Here is a 26,563-nt window from a genome sequence, read left to right on the forward strand (position 1 = left end):
GAAAGCGATGATGTGGAGAGCAATTTGTTATTACCTGCCGGAATTGCACTTCGATGGGTTACTTTCCTTCTCAAAATCTACAGAGCTGAGGACATTCCGCAAAGTACGTAGCTTCTTACTCCTTGTCCCTTGGTGTAGCTGATTAACTTTAGAACTATTTGTGTTAGCTGTTCAGAAACATTCCTTGAACACAAAACCTCGAGTGTTTTACATTGTTACTTGAGCCAATAAATGTGATGGCTCAAGTAGCCCATTTCAAGTCCTTTGGTAATGCTCAGTAAGTCTACTTAATCACAGAATCACAGAACGGTTTGGGTTGGAAGGGACCTAAAAGCCCATCCAGTTCCAACCCCCCTGCCATGGGCAGGGACACCTTCTGCGAGACCAGGTTCCTCAAAGCCTCACCCAGCCTGGCCTTGAACACTTCCAGGAATGGGGCATCCACAACATCTCTGGGCAACCTGTTCCAGTGCCTCACCACCCTCTCCGGGAAGAACTTCTTCCTGATACCTAATCTAAACCTCCCCGCTTTCAGTTTAAACCCGTTACCCCTTGTCCTGTCACTATTCTTGTAATGGGTTATATAGTGTGTTATCCATTAGATTAGTAACGATCATCTGTTGCTGAGTGGGCCCCACAGCTTTTGGTAGTGGGAAAGGCTCATCTTCATTAGCCCTTCTCCAATTGCAGAAGTTACATGCAGGTAACTAACGTTGAAGTACAGTTGATCTGCAGGTAAGCTGGATGTTCTGTGCACGTCTAGCTAAAGTGTACAGTGCATGTGTCGACTTCCTGTTGGATCCAATCCCTGCCACTTTTGAGAGGTTATCAGACAGCTGGTTCCCTGCAGCCTTCTTTTCCAAGGCCATTTAGATCGTAGTAGATAAGTGCTACTGCTGACAAATTCTTCTTCCTAAGTGCTCATAGCTGCAGCTATTTTGCAATGGGGGAAAGGGCACAGGACTGCTGCAATCACAGCCACTGCTGTGATGGCCAGGGCAGTCTGCATTGCCAGCAACCCGCTCCTGAGTGGCCACAGGAAATACGCAACTAGGAACTAACTGGCTATTTGCCAGAAAACTGCATGCAGTTTGTGGGCTCTGAGTTGAGCACCATAAGCTTAAATAAACAGCCTTGGAGGGCAGAGGAGCTTGTAAGCTGCTTGACCTTGTTTACTGAGATTTTACTCGTGTCAACTATATATTGCTGAGGCAAAGGCTATTTCTCTCATCATATGCCATCTGTGTTGTCTGATAGAACATAGGTGGCTTTTATCCCTTAGCACAGTTTCTCACCTACATCTGTGACAACAAATGACAATGTCTACAGGTACATGCATAATGTTTTTCAAATACAACTATGCCTCTAAATTCAGGAGCATATCAGCACTCCTTACGATGTTTCCAAAACTTATGTTTTTGAAATTGCTCCTAAGCCTAAATTCTCCATTTTAACTGGAATTTTGTTTTATCAGATTAGACTTTTTCATACCTAGACCTGTAAACTCATTGATTTTGGTGGGATTGCTATGGCCAATTTATTATTGAGGCTGAATAAATAAAATAAAATAATAATAAAAAAGCATAAACCTCCTTTTCTTCTTTGACACCTTTACAGTGGATGATGCTTTTGCACAGACTGTCAAGGAAATATTTGGTGGAGAAGCAGACAAGAAAAACCTGGTAGACCCATTTGTAGAAGTTTCTTTTGCTGGGAAAAAGGTAATTTAGTAAATATCTGAATCTTTGCTTTCTAACCATAGTCCTGAGAACAGGTTTCATATATAAATTTTTACATTTACTGAAATTATGGAAATAAAAAAAGCATTGGCCCTGAAGTTCATTTTGTAAAATGAGGACAAACTGCAGGGTACAGTAGAATGGGGGTAAAGCTGATGACTACTAAAAGGAATGTGTGACTTAATGCTGGGGACTGATGCATGCCAGATTGCTTGCTTACTGGTTGTTCCTGACTGCTTTTTGTAGCTGATGGTACAGTTCTTTCTGGACAGGTTAACAGCATTTGTACATTTTATTACTAATGTGTTCCTTAGAATAACAAATTTGAGCTGAAGCACAATTGCACAACCTATAGTTGAGTTTTTCTTAAGAAGAAAAATGTCAGTCCTTTATTATGTTATATAGTCAGGTTGCCATGCCCAGTAATGTGGAGGATCTTCAGTAAATGTGGCTAGCAAATAATACAGGCTGTCCCATAGAACGTATTCTTCGTCTGCTCTAAGATCTACATAAAGCAAGCTGGAATCAAGTCATTCCTTCATATTGTTTCTGTACTGTGATGAGTGATCAGGACTAGTTTGAAAGCACATTAAATTGTATCTCGTGGAAATAACAAGCGTTTTTTCTTGTAGGGTAAATCCAGTCTTAGGTTTAACACTGTTTAAAAATTTACTTTTCCCTCCAGTTGCCAATAATGTTGCCTATGCAGATCGGTTTAGAGGTATTTGCTAATGGTTTATTGCAGCACAAGCCACTCAGGGGTCATCATTAACTACTACCCCTCATCTTACCAAAAAGAATATGATTTATCCTAAATCATAGCTAGTATATACTTTTTTTGTCTGTTTTATCTTTGATGTTAGTTGATTTCATTTTTTGCAGGTTTGCACAAATATAATTGAGAAAAATGCTAATCCAGAGTGGAATCAAATTATTTATCTTCAAATCAAGGTCAGGTTTTTTTTCTTGTTTCTGTAGAAAACAGCCGATCTTAGGGAACTCAGGGCATTAACATTATAGAGGTGAAATAATTAATGGGTTATTTTATTTTAATTGCTTTTTTTTTCAGTTTCCCTCAATGTGTGAGAAAATAAAACTTGCAGTTGTTGACTGGTGAGTTATGACTTTTAATCAAATTAGTAAACATGGTAAATTATATTAAGTAAAGAAAAGTCTTATTCTATAGATCACAGTTGTTTTTACCATCTATAAGAGTATTTAAGGAAGTGTTTAAGTTTTTTCTTTTATGGTTTCTTTACAAGAGACCTGACTAATGTAACATGCGAGTATTGTTAATTTTGTGCAGTGAGCACTTAGGTGATCGTCAGGTGACGTCTTCATGATACAGCCCAATTCAGTAACTATCCATACCATCTGTTTGTAACATCAAAGCATTCCGGGTGATATAAAATGTGTGTACACAGTCTTGGGGTGCATTTAGTCACTGGTAGCTTGCTTCTATGTAGGATGACCAGCATTATATTTAAATAAAACATTTCTTTTTTTTTTTCTTCTTTTAGGGATCGTCTCACAAAAAATGATGTAGTGGGAACAACATATTTAAGTCTCTCAAAAATTGCTTCTTCTGGAGGAGAAGTTGAAGGTAATTGATTGATCAATCCTTGTGTTAGGAGAAATAGCAAAGATCAGTGTTCTATGAAAATATATTCTCCTGTAGCTCTTCGATTCTGTGGCAACAAGATTATCTGTTTATGGAGTTTTCAAAACAATGCTCCTACAAAACATACCGTGGGAGTTTTCAAAGTAAAGTATTAAAATTTTAATGTTTAAACCACATCATCATGGAAATAGTAGTAACTGGTTCGAAATTTGGTGTTCTATGTATAAAGTTAGTGAATTAAGTAAATTTGTGAGTACTTTCCAAATTCAGAAAACTGTGCTATCACAGTCCATCATGAATAAGATCTCCGTATTTACTAAGCTACCTAATAAGACATTTAATTCAAAATTAATCTGGAGTCATTGTTTCAGAATCACTACTTCATTGGACACTAGTAGACAAGACTTTGATTCCAACTTACAAGCGTGTCTGCTCTTTCTCTGGGAAGAGAACCTAAAACCTACTACCAGGCTGCTTTCGGATGCTTGGGGTCAGTCTCTGCTCTGATCTGTAGCTTACTAGAAACGGACACTGCATCTCATGCATGAGTGGTCCTAAGTAGTACTTAGTAGCTCTTACTTTAGTAACTTCAACGAATGAAGTTTTTAATTGCAGTGCTGTGATCGCAGACGATTATCTTCCATGCTTCAGTCAGTATAGGTGACTGGATATGTAATTTCATAAAATCTGGAAACCAAAACTGATTAACTGCAAGAAAACAGATTATCGCTATGCAGGATATGAAGTTCCTAACATGTTGTCCCTATTGGACAATACTTTTGTAATAAAACTCTTCTTTACAATATAATAAGAAACATTTGTTTTCCCAAGGTTTTAGGAAATACTAAAAAAAAAAAGTTACTTTTATGTTTTAATTTAATATTGTGATTATTGATTATTTTTTTGTGACCTATATCTATGCTTTCCCTTTTATTACAAGATCTTTGATACAATTGAACCAGCTCCATGACAAGGATTCTGTATTAATTTGCCAGAAAAACATTTTATCTTTTTAATGAATGCAGTACGGCATAGTAGTTGTCCATACGGAATTGTCAAGTTCATGGCTAAAGAGGCTTGACATATTTATTAATCTGACTGTCTGCACTAGGCTGAAGGACACTGGCTCAAAACCATTTCCTGCCACGATAATCTAAATTACTCTTTTTTTCTGTTGTGGTTATGAGATCTGTGTGTCATGTACCTGTCTGATACAGACCAGTTTGTCCTTAAGTTGGTAGCTGTGTCAGGATAGTTAGTGGCTCAAATCCTGTAGTGACTTGAGCCAGTATCTTATCAAATGGACCTGTATTTTCAGTAACATAACTTCAGGGGCTGGGCTGTTGGGAAAGACTCAGCTCTGGAGAGACTGCTTGTACTACCCACACGAGTGTGTAACTTGAGCTCACTTCACACCCGGGCGCTTAGTAACTGGGAAAATCTTACTTGGACTCTCTCTGCTGGCATCCTGACACTGGAGTAGCCATTTCCATGTGAAATCATGTGGGCTTCCCGTGAGGTCAGTGCCATGACTGAAGCCTGTTACGGCTTTTAAAGGGTTGGGAAACTGAACTGGTCTGTGGTATTCGGTAAACTAAGTTATCCTAATGGGCCCCAAAATTCAGTGGCTTTCTTAAATGTTCTTATGACTTTAAAAAAATTTTAGAGATAAAATTTTATTTTGTGGGGAAGAGAACTATGCAAAGCTGAAACAGAAGCATGGAAACAATATATTTTGTCAGATTACATGCCTTTTTTTTTTTTCTTCTTTTGGGATTTGTACAGGAACAATAATACCTTCATATTCTAATCAGGAAGCAAAATTCTAGCCCAAGTGAACTTTATTTTTTCTCAGGCCTTCAACTTTATTTATAAGCAGATTGCTTGTGATGTGTTTGTTTTTAAAATGCTATTGTCACTTCTCATGTGCCTTCTTCTCTTTTCATAATATAGAATTTTCATCTTCGGGAACAGGGGCTTCATCATATGAAGGTTCATGTCTTCGTCTGTTACTGATTTGGCTTTCCAATGCCCAAACTGAGAAGTATTGCCTAAGAAAAGCCATCATCTTAAAAAATATATTTTAATAATTACTTGTCTAAAATACTTCACCATTATGATTAAGAATGAAACATAATTAACTGTACAAAACAGTTTTGGCACTGGAACTGGTTTGAAAATATTTCTGTTTCGCTGGTGCTTCAAGCTGTGTTTTAGAGCTGAGCATGCAGTTGCTGCAATCCTAAAGTGCTTAGTCTAACAATGGCTTGCAATTTTTAACTTAGCTATGAGATCACAACTGTATTGGCAGCTGCAGAGCTCTGCAGAAGTAAATAACTGCCTAAAATAATCAGCGGCTGTTTTGCTTATGCTTAGCGAGCTATATAAAAATGTCTGGAAAATGAAATTGTATTCTGTTAAAACCTGGAGAGGCAGTTTTTTAGGTAACTGTCTAGGTTGACATCCAGTTTTGAAAGGCTTTGTGGTAAATACTAATGTAGCGGGAAATAAATGCAATTGGAGTGCAGTTGACGGGTAATGAGCATTCATCTCCAAAAATACTTCATTTACTATCATTCTTTCATAACCAAGTAATATTAAGTTAAGGGCGGAAATGATTTTTTGGAATTGTTTTCTGTAATACCTGATCAGCATCCTTCTAAATGTAAACAATATAAAAAATATTCTTATTATTCCAAGTTTGGAGAGTGAGCTGTGGTTTTTGGTTTTAAAATTTATATTCTGTTTCACTTATTAGCATCAGTAAGTAGTGAATGTATTAATTCAACACAGATCTGTACCTTAAATCGAGTTGTGTTGAGATCTGGTGTAAGCAGTTCCAGGTTAGACTTTTTTTAAAATGGGATGGTTTGCCAACATGAGTCTGAGTCCTTTTTCAGTCAAATTTTGATCTGTTTTTGATTCAGCTGTAAGGAGTTGAAAATATCCAAACACAAAATAGAGGACTGCAAATCTACCTTTTTTTATTTTGCAGATTTTATGTGGCTTTGCGTTGACAGGAAATTCCATCAAGACTTTCGGTTTTATTACCCCTTTGTGTCACCCAGTAGGCACAGTGGCACAGCCACGTATTTTCACCTCCGTATCTCAGCCATCCTTTCCTGTGATAAATGCGTCCTCTGTGGTGCAGATCACTCTAAGGGATGTCTGTTACGAGGTTTAGAACCCCATTCTCATCGTGTTTTATACCAGGATCATTTGTTCAAAGCCCCAGGCTGGTGTACAGAAGGTGAAGAACACAGGATCTTTCCCGTTTGCTCAAGCTATGCAGGGTTTTTCTGTGTCTTGCTTACATTCTTCTAACTGTCTGTGCACTACTCATCACATTTATCCGTCAGTAGCCTTGGCATGCATTGGATTCTTACTGAAAGAACAATTAACTCCCTGAAGTACCGATTTTAATTGGGTCTAAAAAGAGCTTCTTAGAGTCCCATTCTTCTAACGAACGTGCAAAGCAGGAAAAAAAATGCAAACCCAGAAGAGAACAGTAGAAATACAGCTAAGGCTTCCCTATATATATATTTTTCTGCTAAAAAAACAGAACTCGGATCAAAAATAAAAAGTTACGACAGTAAGCTTTAGCAATGGAAGTACCTTTTCGAGTTCTTAGGTATCTTAAATACCTAAAAATAAACAGTAGCTTTGGTTTGCAGTTTCCTAGGTTAGCTTAAAACTGACAAAAATGTCTAAATCCATACTATTTTTTAGCTAGATTAAGATATGGAAATTTAATGTCTTAGTCCTGGAGTAAGAAGAGTAGACAAGCTAGAGTTTACTGTCATTGAAATTAACTGAGAATTAACGGAGTTTACAGACTTTCAGTCGTGTGTGAATTGTAGCTTACTGAAAAGGACATTTGTGAGGACCAATGGGAGTAACAGTTGGGATCAGAGTTTGCAGTCGCCTGTGTTTTACCCTGAAGTACAACCGCAGAAAAAATATACTAAAAATTAGAACAGTAGGATTAACTATGCTAAACAGTAGGGGGTTTTTCCACTACGGCGTGCATCCTTTTTGTGGCCGTGTAGCTAGAACAATGGCCTGTGCATTTAAATGATTGTAAATGCTGTCTTCCTCCGTTTCATTTATTTCTAGAAAATGTGTTTTCTATTAACATGAGTGTATTACTCTTTTAATGTAAATGAAAACCTGATATTTGGAGTGGGGCAGAAGTTATATATATTCTGTGGGTTTTCTTACTACATGAAGTAGTGTCTAGTAAGTGTTGTGCAACGGAGGGTGAGGTTAGGAACAAGTACAGTCAAGTACTGGTATTATGACTGTAAATTCATACAGTGTGCCCAGAGAATAAAGTGTTAATACTTTACTAATACCTGACTAATACCTAACATTTGTTCCGCTGGGTTTGATAGACAGAAACGTTAATTGTTTTTCTGGCTCTGAATGATAATTAACAAAGATACAATGGTAATGTTTTCTGCTAGTAAACACCGGAGAAGCTGAAGTTGGCTTTTTACCAACATTTGGGCCTTGTTACCTAAACTTTTATGGAAGTCCAAGAGAATACACTGGATTCCCGGACCCATATGATGAATTAAACTCTGGAAAGGTCAGTTTCTTTATTAATTGTTTTAATAAAAGGATTGACCCCCAATTGTTTTGAATCAATGAATGAATTTATTTTAATGTGGTTTTTTTGGTTTCACATTACGCTCCCTTCGGTGGTTCTTTTTGACTTATATTTTAAATTTATGATTCATAAGGAAGCAGGATAATATTTTCCATTCTTATCTGAGTTTTTTTTAAAGGTGTTTTTGAAGGACCAGGAGTGTGTTTGATGATTTTCACTATCTGCATCTCTGCATGCATTTATATTTCTTATTTCCTTGCTTTCACAAATCTATATTTTTCACTTTTAGCATTAATTAAAGACAACTGCTTTATTTCATTTGCTCAAATGTGTACATCCATGCCTCTGCAGAAGTTTTGAGAACACTTCAGTGAAGCCAGAATCATGTACAGCTAAAGAAAGAGCATGCTGCTTTAAGAGCAACATGTATCATTGGATTCAATGTGTGATTATATTACAGGGAGAAGGAGTTGCTTATAGAGGGAGAATTCTAGTTGAACTATCTACAATACTTGAAAGCAAACCTGTTAATAAAAAGTTCGAGATGATTCCTAATGATGACTTACTGGTTGTTGAGGTAAGTCCTTGTTTTATTGTCAGTGTTGGTAATGGAATTGTGCTGGTTATTTTTGGAGAATGATCTAACTTACTTAAATTGGAAGAACTAAGTTAAATTTCAGAATTAAGAGAGGTTATTGATGGTGTGGCTACAAAAATGTCATACCCTCATAGCAGGAAATGTTAATTTGAAACATTTTTATAATCTCCAATACACTGATTTATATCCTTTTGGTTGCTTCTCAGAAACTAGTAAAAATACTTATTATTTCCATTAAGAAATTGCTATTATTTTCTATACCTGTTTTACAAATACTGAAATACAACTAAAAATGTTCTTCTCGCAGAAATACCAGCACAGACGAAAGTTCTGCTTGGCTGCTGTGTTTCATTCTGCTACCATGCTGCAAGACACTGGTGAGCCTATCCAGTTTGAGGTTAGCATCGGTAACTATGGCAACAAGTTTGATACCACCTGTAAACCTTTGGCATCCACAACTCAGTACAGTCGTGCTGTTTTTGATGGTAAGGATGCTGCTGGTGTGGGGATAAAATCATGTAAAATTCTCTTTTCGAGGTACTATTTTATAGTTTTGGAATGATGGCCCCAACTGCATTAAAAACTTACTGAAAATGTGACAGAAAAGAATGAGTGGCCCTTCACAGCTTTTGAGTTGAAGTTACGCTTACAGAATACATGCTGCAACACCTACTGAGGGTATTAAATAAATTTTCAGAATTCAGTGAAATCTTTGACCGTCTGCTACATGTGCAGAGGAAAACTGGCAAGAAAAAGATAGTCCTATTTTACAGGTGTCTAAAAACTAGGGATTAAATGGGGACAATACCCTTTGAACATAAAATAAAAACTTGTTTTTAAACCAGGAGCCTGGCAGCCTAGAAGAAAACAGACTAGCTAGATCACAGGAAAATATTTTTTGGCTATAACTTTTTTTGTTAACTGCAAACAGAAGTAGTTAGGTTTGTTTGTTTGTTTGGTGTTTTTTGTGTATTATATTAAGTAATCAGGTTTACTCTGGAAAAAAATTATTTTAATATTTTATTTCAGGCATACACTACTTATATTAATGTGCTATCTACCTTGTAAAGTTATGGGAAACAACAATAAACATGTTAACAGATAATTTATTGGAAAAAATCCTTTCGATTTTGAAACAATTTAAAGTGTTTGCCATCCAACAGATGCTACAATGGCTAAAAAATACAAATCCTTCTTTGGACTAGCTGGTATTTTCTTCATGAATTGGAGTTCATAACTGAAATAAAGACAGCAGCTTGTGCAGTGTGCAGTATGTATTCCTGCCATGAGTTCTGACACTAACATACAACTGTTTCACACCAGGTAATTATTACTACTACTTGCCATGGGCAAACACAAAGCCAGTTGTAACGCTGACTTCCTTTTGGGAGGACATAAGCCATAGATTAGACCCTGTGAATGTAATCCTATACATGGCTGAAAGACTGGTAAGACACTTCAGATCTTTCTTTTGCTGATATGCTTTTCGTTTTTAGTTATTTTCATTTAGAGCTGTGAGCACAAAATGACTTTTTGAGGAAATTATGGAATGGTTCTCAGTCACTTTTCCCCTTTTTTCCTATTCAGAATCAAACATAGCTCAGTGTAGCAAATGGCACTGCTTCTCATACATCAGTGTTCTGGCAAGGCCCAACACACTCCTGCTGGAATCTGTGGGAAATTCCCACAGGAAGGAGTCCTTGGTGTTTGTTAGAGGCATATTAAGTCTGTAGAAGTGTTATTTGCTTGGAAAGTTAGCTGCAATATTGCTAAGTACAGTGAGAAAGAACACAGGAATAATCCTGTTAAATATGAATCAAGTTTGAACATCTGAGTCTTTTTTGATTTTGGCTTTATACATACAAATAAATGAGATTAAAGTCTTGAAACTCCTACTGACCATAAACCTCAATGGAAGTTTGTAAGTGCATATCCTTTTGTTTTAAATTCCTCAGCAATCCAACTTAGCCACCTTAAAATCAGGAATGCAGGCTAAAATTTCTGAAAACCGATTAGCTGAGATGTGGTTGAAGCTGATTGATGAACTTACAGAAGATATAAGGTAAAAGTACCTTCTTTATCTCCTACGCTATCATTCTAGGCCTGCTCAGAATTTTTCTATTACCTTTACGAAGTCAGAAAACAAATTCTAAGGGCTATAAAGCTGATAGCTGGTATGAACTGACCTGAGAACTGGAATCTCTGAAAGCAGTAAAACAGCATGGATATTGTCAGTGAGGTCATCTATCTAGTTTTGTAATTCTCCTTTATCTTAGTCACTGATAGTAATAGACCAGCATCTGCTGAAAGAGTCTAATGCAGGACTGTTCTGAAAATGTGAGTGAAACTGTGGTTCTCTGCTGTCTTGGCAGGACTGTTCTGAAAATGTGAAACTGTGGTTCTCTGCTGTCTTTCTACCATCTTGCCTTCTTTAGAATTCCTCATGTAGCTTTTGTTTACCCATGTTTTAATGTTATTTCTGAAAATGAAGAGGTAAGAAATTCCATGATTTACTGGTGAGCCCAGAATAAAAAAATGTAAAAGCAGTTTAGAGCTTAATGGCCATAAAAATGATGTTTTTGAATAAGCCTGTAGCCAACATGTCTGTATGTATGGGAGTGTTCAGAGAAGGAAATAGGAGTCAGGTTTTGAAGGAGAATAAATTCTAAATAGAGGAAGGAATTTAATGGAAAAGAGACATTAATGGAAGGAGACATTGATGTGGAGTGAGACGCTTGAAAAACATAAAACGAGTGATGAAACAACACAGGAAATGGAAAGAAAGAACAATTATTATCCATTAGAGGAAATAACAGAGAACATGAAATGAGGGAACAAATTCAGCAACCTGTGGAGATCTATATATACTAGCAAAGGATTATAAGACAGAAAACTTATGTCAAAATATAAACTGGTAGAAAACTTCATGGAATACCTTCTGTCATCTGGAGGAAAGCAGAAAGAAAGAACTGACATACTTTAGGAAAGCAAAATGTGAGGGGCAAACTACTGTCAGACGGAGCCATCTAGTGAGCGTAGGAACGTAGGGTTTTATACCAGTGCTGTCAGCCCCTCCTCCTGACACACATCTGCACTATTACTGATTCAGTCTGTTATGGTGTAAAACATCACTCAGCGATTGTGGAGCGATAGCACCCAGGCATGTCAAATAAATGAGCTGCCTGCTCTTCATATGATACCGTGCTCTTTATGGGCTTTTTTTTTGCAAACTTACATAACCTGTGTCGAAGACGTAATTTCCTATGTTGAATTCATAGAACGATTTTCCTTGCCACGCTACAGTTTAAATGAGTTAGGGGTTTGAGGGAGTTTTCAGTGCACTATTTAAACCTAAAATGAGGTGAGTTTGACCTTCTGGAAGCTCTGGCCTGGTACATTTGATTCATGTGTACTCGCAGCCAGAGCAGGAAGCACTTGCATCCAGATTATTAGAACTAACTATGGTGGAAGGCGCAGTAGTCGTTATCAGTGTTTTGCAGAATTAAAGCCTTCAGAATTGCATGGATTGTCATTAAAAACAGGTGAGAGAAGAGTCAGTCTTTTCAAACTTGGCAATGTCATTGGAATATTATTTTTTTAAATATCATATTAAAGACCTCTTCGTGAACTCTGTTAAAGGGATATAGTCACTGGTCTTTGAAAAGCTGTATTTTCATCAAACTTCCACCAACTAAAAAAACCTCACTTTTCCTGGAGTCTACTGTGATGCTATAGGATTTTTGGTTCCACTGAGTAGTCACTTTGCCCTCTGGTGACTCTGTGTCATGGATTTCCTTTAGAGTTCTTCGATGTTTTCATGCCAGAGGGTTAGATAGCTCTAGTCATAGACACAAGCTGTCTTTGTATATTGAGTTTCTGAGAATTTACAGTTTCCAGTGAATGAAAGGAACCTAATCTTGCTCTGAAGGCACTGATTTCGTCTTTGGGACAATACATTCCGAGTACAATAATTTTCTAATTTGAATCTATAGGGAAATGGGTTTTGCTTGGTTGTATTAGCAGCAATTATGTTAAGCATACACCTCGGGCTAGTCAGTGTTGCTGCTTGTTATGTAAGCACAGCATTTCTCCTAGTGTAAGCACTTCATCAGGTGGAAACCTCTGCGGAATAGATACTATAGCAGTCTTCTGGTGGGTTTCAATCACAGGAAATAATAGCACTCCGTCTGCTGCCACTGTATGCATGTCCATTTTTAGTGTACGGCTAAGTAAAAATCCACTTAGGTTATTAACCATGGTAAATATTCTCTTTTCAGCAAACCATTTCCCCTCATAGAAGGCAAATCTAACGTTACAGTCCTTGACACTCAGATAGAAAAACTGCGCCTCAGGTCTCTCAAACAGATTGGAGAAGCAGCTGCAAGGATGAGAAATGAGGCGACTGATGTGAAAGCCACTCTGGCAGAAATTGAGGATTGGTTGGACAAATTACAGCAGCTGAGTGAAGAGGTTAGTATTACACAGCACTAGTGATTCAGTTGGTTTAGAAATAGCTGTCTAACACAGACTGGTGTCATGTTCACTGCTGGTCAAGAAATATTCACTCTCTTTAGAACAGTAATTTTAGAAGCTGTGAAAGTAGACATGTTCCCCTCTGTAATTAGGATTTACTTCAGTATAATGTTCTAGTTTGTTAGCAATTTTCACTGAGAACCTATGTTGGGAAATAACCACTCTGTGATTTGTAGAATAGACTCTATTCTGTGTAAAGTGATAGTATTTTGTCCTTTTCTTTCTTCCAGAGTTGCAGGTCACGTTGCTGGTTCAGGGACTGCAGGATATATGTTGTACTTCCACAGCTTGTTAGCCATAGTAATCAACTTCTAATGGTGTTAAATGTGTTTCTGTGCGTGGGGGGTTTTTTGGGGGTTTTTTGTTGGTGTTTGGTTTTTTTTAGTTTTCAGCAACACCTTAAGTTTCCATTTCAGTTATCTCATAATTGGTTTTCACAATGTTGTAGAAATGTGGTATTTTTTTTGTCACCTCTGCTTTGAAAAGTTACTGATGTAATTTAAAAAGTGCAGTTAATTTGGCAGCCTAACAGCTAGCATAACGAAGGTGTGCACAAAGCTGCAAAAAGACAGTAGGCTGTGGTAGCTTCTGCTAAAAGTCTTACGATCATCTACCCTGAATATGGAAGTATTACAAGCACTTGAGCATGTGGCTGGTTAATCCAAACATTAGCTTTTGGGACCAGTCACTATCGTTGCCACGAAGGAATTGAGATACAAAATGTCTCTAGAAAAATTTGCAAAAGACACAGGAACTTTTTTTTAATAAAACCTGTTTGCTTTCCAACAGTCTCAGTGGTATTTTTATGGTTGTTTCAGAACTATATTTTGTGTTACTGAGAAAGTAAAACAATTTCCTCTGTCATAAATTCACATTAATTATTGATTCTAAGTGATAAATCCTTTGTCATAAATCCTAATTCATGATTCTGTTGTCTAAGCATTAAATTAGTTTTAACGTTCTATTTATTACTGTTCTTAACTTTCTTTTCGCCACAAATAATCCACAGCCACAGAACAGTATGCCTGATGTAATCATATGGATGATCCGAGGGGAGAAAAGACTGGCTTATGCTCGTGTTCCTGCACACCAAGTGTTGTATTCCACAACAAGCCCTGAATCGTCTGGTAAATACTGTGGAAAGACCCAAACAATCTTCTTAAAGGTATTCTTTTTTTTCCTCTTAAAAAATAATCAACTTTAACTCCCTAAACTGCGATGCCTTCTGACACGAGCACGAAACGTGCAAACGAGCTATGATCAATGAGATGTCAAAACTCAGGGCAGATTAAGACCAACTGTACGTGGCTTCTTAAAAATATCACAGCATTTGTAAAGATCATCGTAAACCAGTTAGAACCAGCATCAGCCCCTAACTCTGAGGCTTTTCTGAATGAGCTCAAAATTGTGATAGGACTTTCAAAGTGTGACTGGCATTGGTGTTTTGGAGTTGGACGTGAAAGGAGACTGTCAGAGGGAATAATTAGTCTAAGTCAGAGCAGTTCCAAAAACCTATTCAAAGTTTTGGATGGTTTTCTGCAAGTAATATGGGGCGGATCTGCACCCAGAAGTTCCCTAGTATGTCTCTCTGCGTTGAGTCTTCCTCTTGAATAGGAATGCCTTTCTCCATTTAAGTTGATATTGTCTTTAATTGGAATAAACAACCAGAAAAAAAGGCAGTCTGACTGTAAAACATTTACAGAGCTTGTCAATATACTAGTAGTTATATTTATTAATGCTTCAGTGCAGCAATCCTATATATTCGTGGTTTTGTGCGAGTCCCCTTACATGCATGTTATAATGCATTGATTAGATTTGGACAGATGCAAGAGATTTACATTTAGCTTAGATACAATGAAGAAATTCTTCACGGAGAGGGTGGTGAGGCACTGGAACAGGTTGCCCAGAGAAGCTGTGGATGCCCCATCCCTGGATGTCTGCAAGGCCAGGCTGGATGAGGCTTTGAGCAACCTGGTCTAGTGGAAGGTGTCCCTGCCCATGGCAGGGGGGGTGGGACTAGATGGTCTTTAAGGTCCCTTCCAACCCTAACCAGTCTGTGAATCTGTAATTGCCACTACATTTAGTGCACCGTTCTGAGTAACACCTGCATTTCCAGAGTCTCCTGGCAGGAAACACTGACATCAACACTGAAGTTTTAAGTTATCATAATTCAAAACGCATTGCTGGATGAAACTTAGGAGAGAATATACAGGAACAGGGATGATACTACCGTTGCTGTGTTTGGTTTTTACATGCCCTAGGCAGGTAAAGAGTGTTTTCTTCCTGCACTGTTTATTACTGACTTACAGTACAGGGAAGAAATGGAGTACAGGAAAAGAGAAATAAATTATGTATGATTATTCATATCTCTGTGTTATTGTGTATATTTTACTGAAAGCTACAATACCTCCATCACATAACAAAGATGATTAACTTCTTTTGTGCATGTGCCAGTACCCACAGGACAGGACGAAAGACGTCAAAATGCCTGCAGAGCTGCGAATTAACATTTGGCTTGGGCTCAGTGCCGTTGAAAAGAAGTTCAATAGATTTGCAGAGGGAACATTCAGTGTTTTTGCAGAAATGGTATGTTCATCATTTTTTTTCTTGCTCTAAACTTGGACGTGAGTGTTAGGAATTAAATGAAATTGGAGCTCTTCTGAGATTTATTTTGGTTTTGCCTGCTGGGCAGAAAGGGAGGGTAGTGTTTATTATACTAAAACAAGTAGAACCCATTCAAGGCAATTAATGATCAAGCCCATTGTGCCTGCCAGGGGAACTTCAGCAGACCAGATTCTGAACTGGTTAATCAGGTAAAAATCTGGTTAACTCCAGTGATTTCAAAAAGACATTTAATTTGGATTTTTATCAGTGTAATTAAGATTGGGATCTAGACCATTATGTTTTGGCATGTGAATAACCCTTTTATTTTAATTGCTTCTTCACTTCTACAAATGATACTTGGATTCAAGTGGTTTTGCTTAATAATGCTTCTTTTGTAGCAGTAGAAAGTTTACTGTTACAGGACAAACTGATCCAACCTAGTAGATTTTGCTGACAAAAGGCTCTAATATCATAACAGTTCAATGGTAGAGTTTAAAGATTTTGAATAAAACCACTTGAAATATTCCCACAGCATTTAACAGAGATTTTGAATGATAATGGTAAGTGGCAAGTGTCTTTTATATGCCCCGTCACCTAACGGTATCAGTTTAATACCTAATGAAACAAGACGTTATACAGAGCCTTGTATCACCACTGTACCGATGCAGAAATATTTAGTAGTGCTGTAGTAAGTCACTTGAAACAGTCCATGGATGTTCAAAGCCATTTTTTAAGTACGGAGTTTAAGAGGCTATTGAGTATCTCATTTTTTGCTTTTTGTACAGCAATCCAACAGTTTTACAGGAATGAGCAGAAAACTCAAGACCGTCATAAACTATGAACAATTCCATTAGAATAAAGGGAAATATACTATATAAACGGAGCTGAAATCAGAATCATGCCCCTGGCAGCTTCCATGACAAGACTATAATTCAGTTTTACATGTTAAAAGGAAGATACTGTAAATAGGAGAAGATTTGAGATGGAAAAGAGAGAGAGGATCAGATGTTTAGGCAACAGAAGAAACTTGTTTGAGTACTGTAATGGAATTTAATTCAACAGATCTTTAATTTGGAGAAAGTATGACTGTAGTTGTAGAGAGGCATTAAATTGACAAGATGGTTTTGTTTAGCGAGGGAAGCATTGTTTACCAGGCAGCACAGAAGAAAACGAAGGAAATAAGTTCATGATGACACGGCAGAGTCATGTGAGAAGGGAGTACTTAATTTCAGAGAAAGGAAACTTACAGCAGAATGTTTCAGTTGTAACAGTTACAGAAACATGTCTTATTTTTTCTTTATTTCTCCTAAAAGCTTTTTATTATTCCTTAAGTATGGATTTCTTCTTTCTTTGCAAACAGTATGAAAATCAGGCTCTTCTTTTTGGAAAGTGGGGTACCTCAGGACTTGTTGGTCGCCACAAATTTTCTGATGTCACAGGAAAGATCAAACTGAAAAGAGAGTACTTTCTACCCCCAAAGGGCTGGGAGTGGGAAGGAGAATGGATGGTTGATCCTGAAAGAAGGTCAGATTCTTTTTTCAATTTTATGCAGAAGGAATAAAGGACCTTAATCTCTGAATGCTTGGCTGACAAGGAGATTTTAAGATGAACTTTCTAGGACAGCAAAAGCCAACCAATAGTCAAATCTAGTTAAGAACAGGAAAATTGACATTATCTTTCTTAAAAAGTAAAATAAAACGTAGAACAGAAAGAATGCATCCATTTCCTGGGAACCAGCTTACGATTTGGAAGTCTTCCCCATAAGCATGTGGCTGATATTCTGTGTCTCAGTGCCTCATTTTTAAAAAATGGACAATAATAATCCTTTTCTTTTCCTAGAAAGCTAGTGTGAGGATCACTTTTGTCTACGTGAGGTTCTCAGATCCTGCTTGGTGGTTTCAGACAAAACCCTTAGATAGATCTTCCGCAGATAGAAGCTCACCCTGACATCCGGTGTAAATCTGCAGTTCGTGTTGCATAAACAACACTACAGCATTTGCATGGGTGTCCACATACAGTGGATCCTTTGTTGTGTTTATTTCACTAAATGTTGAGAAATTCCCTTGCCCTCGTTAAACAACTGTCCCGGGTTGTTGCTCAAACTGACACAAGGCAGGGGTGGTTTTCTGAACCCACGGTTGCGGTGCCATAGGACAATTCCTCCCCTGGCAGACCGAATTCATGAGGTGTCAGTCCTCCCCAGCTCTAGCGGGTTCAGGCTCTGTCAGAGGTTTTCAGCTCATGCGTTGTGCCAGGTCAGCTGTTTGTGTCACCACAGTTTAAACCAGACAGGGTGAATTGTTTCGTAAAGAAAAGCCGTGAGGAGGAGATGATTTTCTTTTTTCTTGAAAGAATAGGTTCAGCCCGTTTTAAATTCTTGTTTTCTGATGGTAAAAAAATATGACTGTTGCCAGAGAAAAACTGGGCAGGAAAAATATGTGCTAATATTTGATCCATTTTAAATTTCATTCGGTTCATAGGCATGAATGGATGGATTTATTTTCGTATTCTATTAATAGTTTTTATTTCAGTTAATAATCTGCTGTGAAAACAAGCAGTAACAGACATGGAGGTGTTTCCTTAGGTAATGGGAAAATACCCTACTGTTAAAGTGCGTAAGCATGTTTATGCCTGGCATCTGCTTTTGTTGGAAAATAATGCGCATGGCTTTATTTGACCAGCAGGTGGCATTTTAGAACATACTTTAGTGCTTTCTGAATCACAGGTAATCCCAACCGGAAATGACGACTATTTTGTCTGATTTGATGTTGTCTTACTTCTTTTACTTGCAAATTAGAAAAATATTAGCCAACTGATTACTTGTCTTGTCAACAGCATAAAGGGGAACAACAATATATTGCTAAATTTTAGTGGATAGCTAGCAGTAAAAAATTAGGGGTGCATGTAGTTGTCACGTGCAGTCTGGATTTTTCTACACTTAAATATATGATTTTTTTTCTTTTTCCAAGAGGAATTGTTGAGAGCAGATCCTGAATAACGCAGCAGTCAAACCACTCCTGCTAGTCACTCATTCTTATAAGTAATGTTCCCATTTCTTACTACTACCGGAGCTGCTTCCGTTTTGGGAAGACATTCCAAGGGAATAGGTAGCCCTCATATAGACGAGGGCTACACTGTACTCTATTAATAAATAGAACTTCACAAAGATGGGGAACCCCGAATTCCAGCACAGGGGCACACTCTGTACATTATTCCTGTTTATTGCCTGTAGCTAATGAAAATACATGCGGTTTTGCGTGACATTTGCTTTGGACTTGCAGTTTGTTGACTGAGGCTGATGCTGGTCATACGGAGTTCGCTGATGAAGTGTATGAAAATGAGAGTCGCTATCCTGGAGGGGAGTGGAAAGCAGCTGAAGAGAGCTACACAGATGTGGTGAGACAGATTTTTCATTGGATAAGTAAGGGTTTAAGAGAAGGACTTGTAGGATTTGCTACACAGTGTATTTCATCTATTAATGCACAGAACGGTTATGTTTTCCCAAAGTTCCACCGCCACATGAATTCACGTGTCCTCTTGGATGGATGTGGGAAGATGATGCTTGGAAATCTGATTTAAATCGAGCAGTGGATGAGCATGGTAAGATTTACAGTTTGTCTGCTGATTATTAGGACAATCTGTCACAGTCTGTGCTGCAGGAGGACTCATGTCGAGACTGTAGCAATGTCCTGAGCATGACAGTGGTTGTCCTGTGGAGAAATGTCAGGGAAATATTTGGATAACAGTTGCGTTATATGTTATAACATCACCATAAAATGTCATCCCTTGCCCCCTAGCCATTGGGCATTTAGGGTTTGTAATGTCAAATAGTCTTGTGTGACGCAAGCTTCATCCTCTGTCGGTACAATAACTATTTCCTCTGCTTTTCTTCTTTGTATCTTGCTTGTGTTTCTGGAAATATGCCAACTAATCAATTGTGTTTTAGGATGGGAATATGGAATTACTATTCCTCCAGACACTAAACCGAAGTCATGGGTTGCTGCAGAGAAGATGTACCATACACATCGACGGCGAAGACTGGTGCGGAAACGTAAGAGGGATCCAGCTCAAGCAGTAACAGCGGGAAAGGTAAGCAGCAGAGAGACGCAGTCAGAGAATTGCACACTGTAACAGCTTGAATTTTGATGTCTTAAAAAAATCTGCATGAGGTAATTCATTTCCTGAATAAAGAAAAAATACCAAACACAAAAATCTAGAACAACCTTGTATGTTTCCATTATTTTCTTTGTCGTTTTGTAAATTGACATTTCCAGCTTTGGTTTACGAGGGGATTATTATGCCTGCCAGATTTTTTATACAACACTCCGGATAACAAGAATTTATGTCATTCCAGACAACGTTGTCACATGAAGATCAAGAAGGATGGGAATACGCTTCCTTGATTGGCTGGAAATTTCACTGGAAACAACGCAGTTCTGATACTTTCCGTCGCAGACGGTGGAGACGAAAAATGGCTCCCTCAGAGACACATGGTGCAGCTGCTATCTTTAAACTTGAAGGTGCTTTGGTAAGGGACAGAGCGTCAAAAAAGTTCAATCTGTTAATTTACAGTAAAGAACCCATTAGGTATATCAGCCATTTTAGTCCCTGAACTGCTAGATTGATATGTAATGAGGAACTAATGCAGTTTATATTGTTTAAATTGTTTGAAGTCTGAAAGGGACCATTAATGTCAGAGTAGGTACTCTTGCATAAGATGCTTATTACTTTATTTTTCTAATTATTTTAATTATTATGTTATGTAAGATGTAAAGCAAAAGGCTGGATTAGCAGATGAGCCTTCTGTAAGTGAAGTGAGAAGATAGCTCAAGCTTTCCATGCACGTAATTTACATGTAGTATCGTCAGCACAAGAGAACACAGGCACTGAAAGTAGCGCCCCTGACTAATATTTACATGTCTAAACAACAGAACACAAGAAAGGATAGCCAGGTGTTGGAGAAGCCGGGATGTCAGTGTCACACACAGATCATCAGAATGTAATTATTCCTCAAGTTTTCAGGTTAACGCAGCTTTATAGAAAAGCTCTACTTACCAAATACAAATTGGAGCAAATGTGAAAGGGCTACTTTGATTCTGAGTCTGACTGTGTAGCTTTAACCAAAGTTTGCCCTTTTCTTGGTTTGTTTCTCTTTTTTGTACCAAATGTCAACCCATGATTTATTGATAGCATTTTCTTTCTCCACGAGTTTGGTTCCACAGTTTAAAAACTGCTGTTTTGATTTCTCTTCTGACTGTACTTGCTGGGCTGTTCCTAGGATGAAGCCTTCGAGTGGTTCTGTGCAGCAGCGCAGTGCAGGAGACCTGCACCCTCTCCTTCAGTAAGAGCTGATAGGTAGCCAGTGTAGCTCCAGAAACAAAGACATTCTGGAAAGTGAGATGGAATGACTGGATCTGATTTTTGCACAGCTTCAATAGCAACCAGAAATGATCTTCGGACACAAGTAAACATCTTTAAAGTACTCAGCAAAGTAAATTTCTCCTTTTCCCGGATGAGCGGCTGAAACCCACATATTCCCACACACTGTCCACTTTTATCAGGTTCCTTCTATGTTTATAAATACATAGTAACTTTTATTTCTATATATAACTTCAGGGAGCAGACACTAGTGTTGATGACGGAGAAGGGAAGAGCTCAGACAAAACCAAGGACTCAGCTACAAAGGTGTTTGGTGCCAATACACCACTTGTTTCCTGCTATTTTGACAGTACGTTCTTTAACGATTCCTTTCCTTTAGATCATGTCTGTTTCTCCCTGCTCTCAAACAGAATTATAGTTCTTTGTGGTTTAGATCTAGGTTTATATACCTTCTGCTACAGTTACTATCTGATCCTTGATTGGGCCCTGCTTAGGCTACTAAGAGAGAATTTACAGTTAGTCATTTTGATATTTCAACCCACTGTCACACAGACATTTTTAAAACCTGTATGGGACAGGAATGCTAAAGCTGACTATTGCAGCACCTGAATTTCAGGCTGTCACAAGTGACTCAGGTTTAGCATTAGGGTCCCTCCATAGGATGCAGGGAGCTGAAGTTCACTTAAACAGCTCAGTGTGGGGTCAGACAAATGCTTGACCCAGCGACAGCACTAAGACCATGTAGTTCAGTTGGCAAAGTGAACAAAACTGTAACTTTGCCAATCTGGATTGGCTTTAAATGCCTTGGAATCACTGTAATGGGATTCACAAAAGCAGGGACACTGAGATGGGAGCCACAAGTGTTAGTTAATAGGAACAGAGGCCAATCCCCTCCGTTCCTAAGACTCAGAAGCCTTTTTGATGATCTCTGACTGGAACATCTGTTTTATTTGGACTCTACAGAACTTGATGTCCCTGCTGGGAATGGGTGCCTAAACCTTAAATCTTGTCTTTCAGAAGATGAGGAAGGTTATTGTGCTTTCTTTTAAATAAAGACCACAACAGGGGGGAAATGGCACTTTTTCCAGCCAGAGTTCAGAGGTTTCAGCGCATTGAGGCTGCGAGAGACTCAGATTTGAGAGACTCGGCTGAAAGGGTTAGAGCTGTTATCTTTTGAAGAAAAGCTGTAGTAACTGAGCCACATGGGGTCCCTGATTTGGCCCACCCTCACATCTTCCTTTTAAGCTTCTCGCCCCTACCTGCAGTGATTTTTTTTTTTTTTAAATCTGTTAGCCAAAGAGACAGAGTTGCAGTTGCAGTAATTTTCTAGAGCGAATAGATACAAATGTGGAACTCCCAGCTCCCTGCAAGTGCTGCAATAAATACTTAAATTGAGCACAGGAATTCCCAGTTCTTGATTCTCTTTGGAGTTGGATTATCACACCGTTTCCAACAGGAATTTTTGAATAGAAGGTTTTTCAGATGATCATACGATAAAAAAAGCCCAAATAGCATTAGTGGTTTTTTAAAATTTCTCCTCTAAGTTGGGTTGGAAGAAATGTTCTCAGGTGCCAGCTCACTGGTATTGGTGCACTTGTCACTAGAAAAGAGAAGCAGAAATGTTACTGTAGTGCTCGTGCTGGAGTTAAAATATGTAAGGCATTTTTCTAAACTCAAACTATCTCCGTTACCGTAAAGAAGCCTGTATAATGCAGTTGAATTGCTTTTATTTGTTTGATACAGGAGTATATACTTACCACCTTCGCTGTTACATCTACCAGGCAAGAAATCTCATGGCTTTAGATAAAGACAGTTTTTCAGGTATGGAAAAATCCTGCTAATGGTGCAGAAAACCCACTTCTGCAGTGAACTGGTAACTTGATTTAGCTATAGAATATCTGAAATACTTAAGGCCTGGTCCAGCTACTGAAACTACACCAAAAATGAAGTCTCGGCTTCATTACTTACGATCCAGATTTGGTTAGTGCAACTCCAGAAGGTGCCAAAAAAGAAGTGCTCTGAACGTGCAGCACCTGCTGCTGTCAGCGTATCCTCAGTAAAGGAATGGGTATTCAAATAGGGTCAAGTTCCCATGGCCAATCCTTTCCCTATGCCTTGGCTGCTCCTTCTAACCAAAGCCTACATACAGCTCCCAAACTGTCCTGCAGGAAGCGTGCACAGAAGCAAGGATGAAGAAAGCTGGGTGGCTGTTATGTCACCCAGTGCCTCTCAGGGCTCAGTATTTTATATTAATTCATTACTGAGATGAACTGGTAGGAAACTACACTGTGCCTTACTAATAAGCATGGCTTGTGTTTGTTTATGCGAGTATACAAGTGTACCTGTTGCCCTTTTATTTCCAGCTCTTGGGTGTTCCACAGTGTTGTATTCATTTGGCATCTTTGTAATAGGGCTAATTCAGTACTCAGGTTACAAAGTATTTAATTTCTGCTAATTAAAATTCCACTGGGAACTTAAAGAGCAAATTGAAATTAGATTCTGTAAGAATATGACCTTATACTTCCTTTAAATACATTCAGCCAAAGATAAAGATTAAATGGGCAGCTTAGAATTTTTTTTCCTCATCAACCTCCATTTGCATCCTTCTTTTTCTCCCTGTTTTAATTAATGAGAAAGTGTAATGCATTTGTTAATTTGTTTCACAAGATACATACCTATAGATATTTTAGTGCTGTTTTCTAAAATGAGGGAGTTTTTGTACAGTTGCCTGCGTGCATTTGGCCTTATTTCAATATGCAGCACTTAAAAGCAATGCAAAGAAACATCAACAAATGCCTCTAATTTGCATATGTAGAATTCAAGATAGTGACCTTGGATACAGTCACACATAAACTAGCACATCCGCATTTTATTTTCCTCTAAAACTAGTTAGAAGAACTAGTCACATTTTGTACAACTCTGATCAGGTGCCTAGCCAGGAGCTGTTGAAACTGACCTAAAGATAACCTCTACAACAGCCTCTAGTCCTTAGTAATAGCAATTTGTACAGGAAGTGTTAACGACCATCATCAGATACCTTCTACACAGCTCCTGATGATTTAAAGACCTGCCAAACACTGGGCCTAGGCCACTTCAATCATTCAGCTGTTTCACAAGAAGAGGTTGCTATAAATAAGCACGTTTGAAACCAATGCTTGATCTGAGCAATATAGCCTGGGAGAATTTGTTGTTTGGCAACTAGTCAGAACTTGAATTATTCCTTTGTATTATTTATGAGGCGGTACAGTTGTATATCAATGAACAAAGAAAAAAGGCTTCTACAGAGAGTGTTTAAGAGGACATTCGTATAGCCAGTCTTTCATTTTAGTTTACAGGTTCTCTTTCTGATTTGCAAGTTGTTTTATCATTTCCATTTATTATTCTGTTAATCAAGACTTACATAAGGGAAGCTATTTAATAATCAAATGGAATTTGTTTCGGTTTGAAAATTGAATATAAATTATGTCTATGTGTGGGCTTTTGTTTTATGTAGAATGGCTTATAGAACTGGTACTGTCAACAGAAAAATAACATACGATATTGGATACAAATGGTGCTTGTATGCTTTATGGCTTGATGGGGTTTTCTTTGTCTGTAACACTGTGCTTTTAATCTTTGTATGATATTTCAGATCCGTATGCTCATGTTTCTTTCCTCCATCAAAGCAAAACAACCGAGACCATTCATTCAACTCTGAATCCTACATGGGACCAAACTCTCATATTTAATGAAATTGAGATCTATGGGGACCCACAGACAGTAGTCCAAAACCCACCTAATGTTGTTATTGAACTTTTTGACAGTGACCAAATGGTAGGTGAATGCTTTTTACCCTAATCAGTTTTCTGTTTATTTATATTAATTGAGAATAATATTAATGGCTATGATTGCTATTTTTGGTTGCAGGGTAAAGATGAATTCCTTGGAAGAAGTGTTTGTTCCCCCATGGTCAAGTTAGTCCCAGAAGAGGACATCTTGCCAAAACTGCTCTGGTATCCTGTAATAAATAATGGCAAAGCTAGTGGAGACATTCTTTTTGCTGCAGAACTTATTTTGAAGGACAAGGTATTTTTGTTTTTAATCTGTGTGTGTATATATATAATAAAACACGATGTATTATATATCCTTTCACAGTGAGTCATAATGTAAAGAATTGTCCTAATACTTGCAAAGTATTTCATTTGAAGACGATGAGAGAAAGTAATCCTGATGTTTGTGTCTTAATAGGGTGACACCAACCTTCCAATTCTCCCATCACAAAGAGCACCAAAGCTTTACATGGTACCTCAAGGAATCAGACCAGTAGTTCAACTCACGGCTGTGGAGGTGTGGTTTATTCTTAAAGTAACTGAATACAAGTACAGTCATCCCATCCTCTTGACAGCAAGTCTGTGTACTTGCTTCTAGGAGAAAAAACATAGCGAGAAATATGGTGAATTATTTTCTTTAAATGTTTTTGAGAAAAAACCTTGAAATATTTTGCCAGTCACAGTTATTATTGAAAAACCTTCATTTCTTCTTTCCTGCCTTTGGAGTATCCTATTAAGCATATTCGTATCTCTCCCACTTTTGCTTATATTGGATTTTATTTTACAGATTCTGGCTTGGGGGTTGCGGAACATGAAAAACTACCAACTGGCACCTGTTATGTCTCCGAGTCTCATTGTGGAATGTGGGGGTGAAATGGTGGAATCCGTGGTGATCAAAAACCTCAAAAAGACACCAAATTTTCCATCTTCTGTTCTCTTCATGAAAGTTGTACGTTGCAAAAAACTATATTCCAGCTATCTGTAGCAAAATCAGTTATCTCATACTTTTAAAGGTCAAGGATTTGTTATGCAAGAATGAACAGAAAAGCTTGCACATCCTTCTCTGAATTAACATGAGCAATTTACTGAGCCTGAAAAGTCTGGTAAAGTTCATGCAACCATGTCTCTACAGTCATTGATAAATTACACGGTTTTGTATGTACAATCCATTGTCATATATATATATGTTTATTTGAAAAGTCATCAATTTACCTGTAGCTGTGTCGCTGCTTTCCCACTGCTAGGATGGGAGTTGTGCGAGAGTCAAGAAGATTCAAGATTTGAGGCAGTTTAAATTATTCTTACTGTCTGTTAATAAATCATGATATAAGGTTAGAAATCTTCATTCACAACACCGCCATAGCATGTAGTAGGTCAGTGTTAAATGAAGGAATAGCTTTAATTTAGGGCAGAAATCTTTATTCATTTTCCTTCTGTTTGCACTATAAACAAATTCTAACCTTTCATTTTCAGCTTCTGCCAAAAGAGGAGTTGTACAGTCCATCTCTTGTGATTAAGGTAATAGACCACAGGCCATTTGGACGGAAGCCCATCGTGGGGCAGTGCACCATTGACTTACTGGAGAGCTTTCGCTGTGACCCCTACACCACTAAAGAAGACATCGCACCGCAGCTGAAAGGTAGACTGATGGAAAAGGACAAGTTCTGC

The 26,563-nt window shown here is 38.0% G+C and overlaps 1 protein-coding gene across 1 annotated transcript in view; it reads left to right on the forward strand.

The window, feature by feature from the left end:
- MYOF (myoferlin) overlaps positions 1-26,563 on the forward strand; it is a gene marked incomplete at its 5' end in the record, with an annotated part of 47,520 nt that overhangs the window by 5,426 nt on the left and 15,531 nt on the right. Inside the window, 26 exons of the mRNA XM_010153453.1 lie at positions 1-103; positions 1,618-1,721; positions 2,622-2,690; positions 2,809-2,852; positions 3,260-3,342; positions 5,314-5,352; positions 7,827-7,951; positions 8,433-8,549; positions 8,878-9,055; positions 9,894-10,018; positions 10,526-10,632; positions 12,848-13,040; positions 14,113-14,268; positions 15,558-15,689; positions 17,068-17,231; positions 18,989-19,134; positions 19,215-19,307; positions 19,654-19,796; positions 20,062-20,235; positions 21,324-21,435; positions 22,830-22,907; positions 24,718-24,899; positions 24,993-25,151; positions 25,314-25,412; positions 25,683-25,844; positions 26,369-26,534. The exon at positions 1-103 is cut by the window's left edge and continues 27 nt beyond it. Of these exons, the coding sequence (XP_010151755.1) occupies positions 1-103; positions 1,618-1,721; positions 2,622-2,690; positions 2,809-2,852; positions 3,260-3,342; positions 5,314-5,352; positions 7,827-7,951; positions 8,433-8,549; positions 8,878-9,055; positions 9,894-10,018; positions 10,526-10,632; positions 12,848-13,040; positions 14,113-14,268; positions 15,558-15,689; positions 17,068-17,231; positions 18,989-19,134; positions 19,215-19,307; positions 19,654-19,796; positions 20,062-20,235; positions 21,324-21,435; positions 22,830-22,907; positions 24,718-24,899; positions 24,993-25,151; positions 25,314-25,412; positions 25,683-25,844; positions 26,369-26,534 (3,253 nt within the window). The remainder of the gene's footprint in view (positions 104-1,617; positions 1,722-2,621; positions 2,691-2,808; positions 2,853-3,259; positions 3,343-5,313; positions 5,353-7,826; positions 7,952-8,432; positions 8,550-8,877; positions 9,056-9,893; positions 10,019-10,525; positions 10,633-12,847; positions 13,041-14,112; positions 14,269-15,557; positions 15,690-17,067; positions 17,232-18,988; positions 19,135-19,214; positions 19,308-19,653; positions 19,797-20,061; positions 20,236-21,323; positions 21,436-22,829; positions 22,908-24,717; positions 24,900-24,992; positions 25,152-25,313; positions 25,413-25,682; positions 25,845-26,368; positions 26,535-26,563) is intronic.

This window comes from Eurypyga helias, unplaced genomic scaffold (assembly GCF_000690775.1).
Source record: "Eurypyga helias isolate BGI_N326 unplaced genomic scaffold, ASM69077v1 scaffold5376, whole genome shotgun sequence".
NCBI classification, from domain to species: domain Eukaryota; kingdom Metazoa; phylum Chordata; class Aves; order Eurypygiformes; family Eurypygidae; genus Eurypyga; species Eurypyga helias.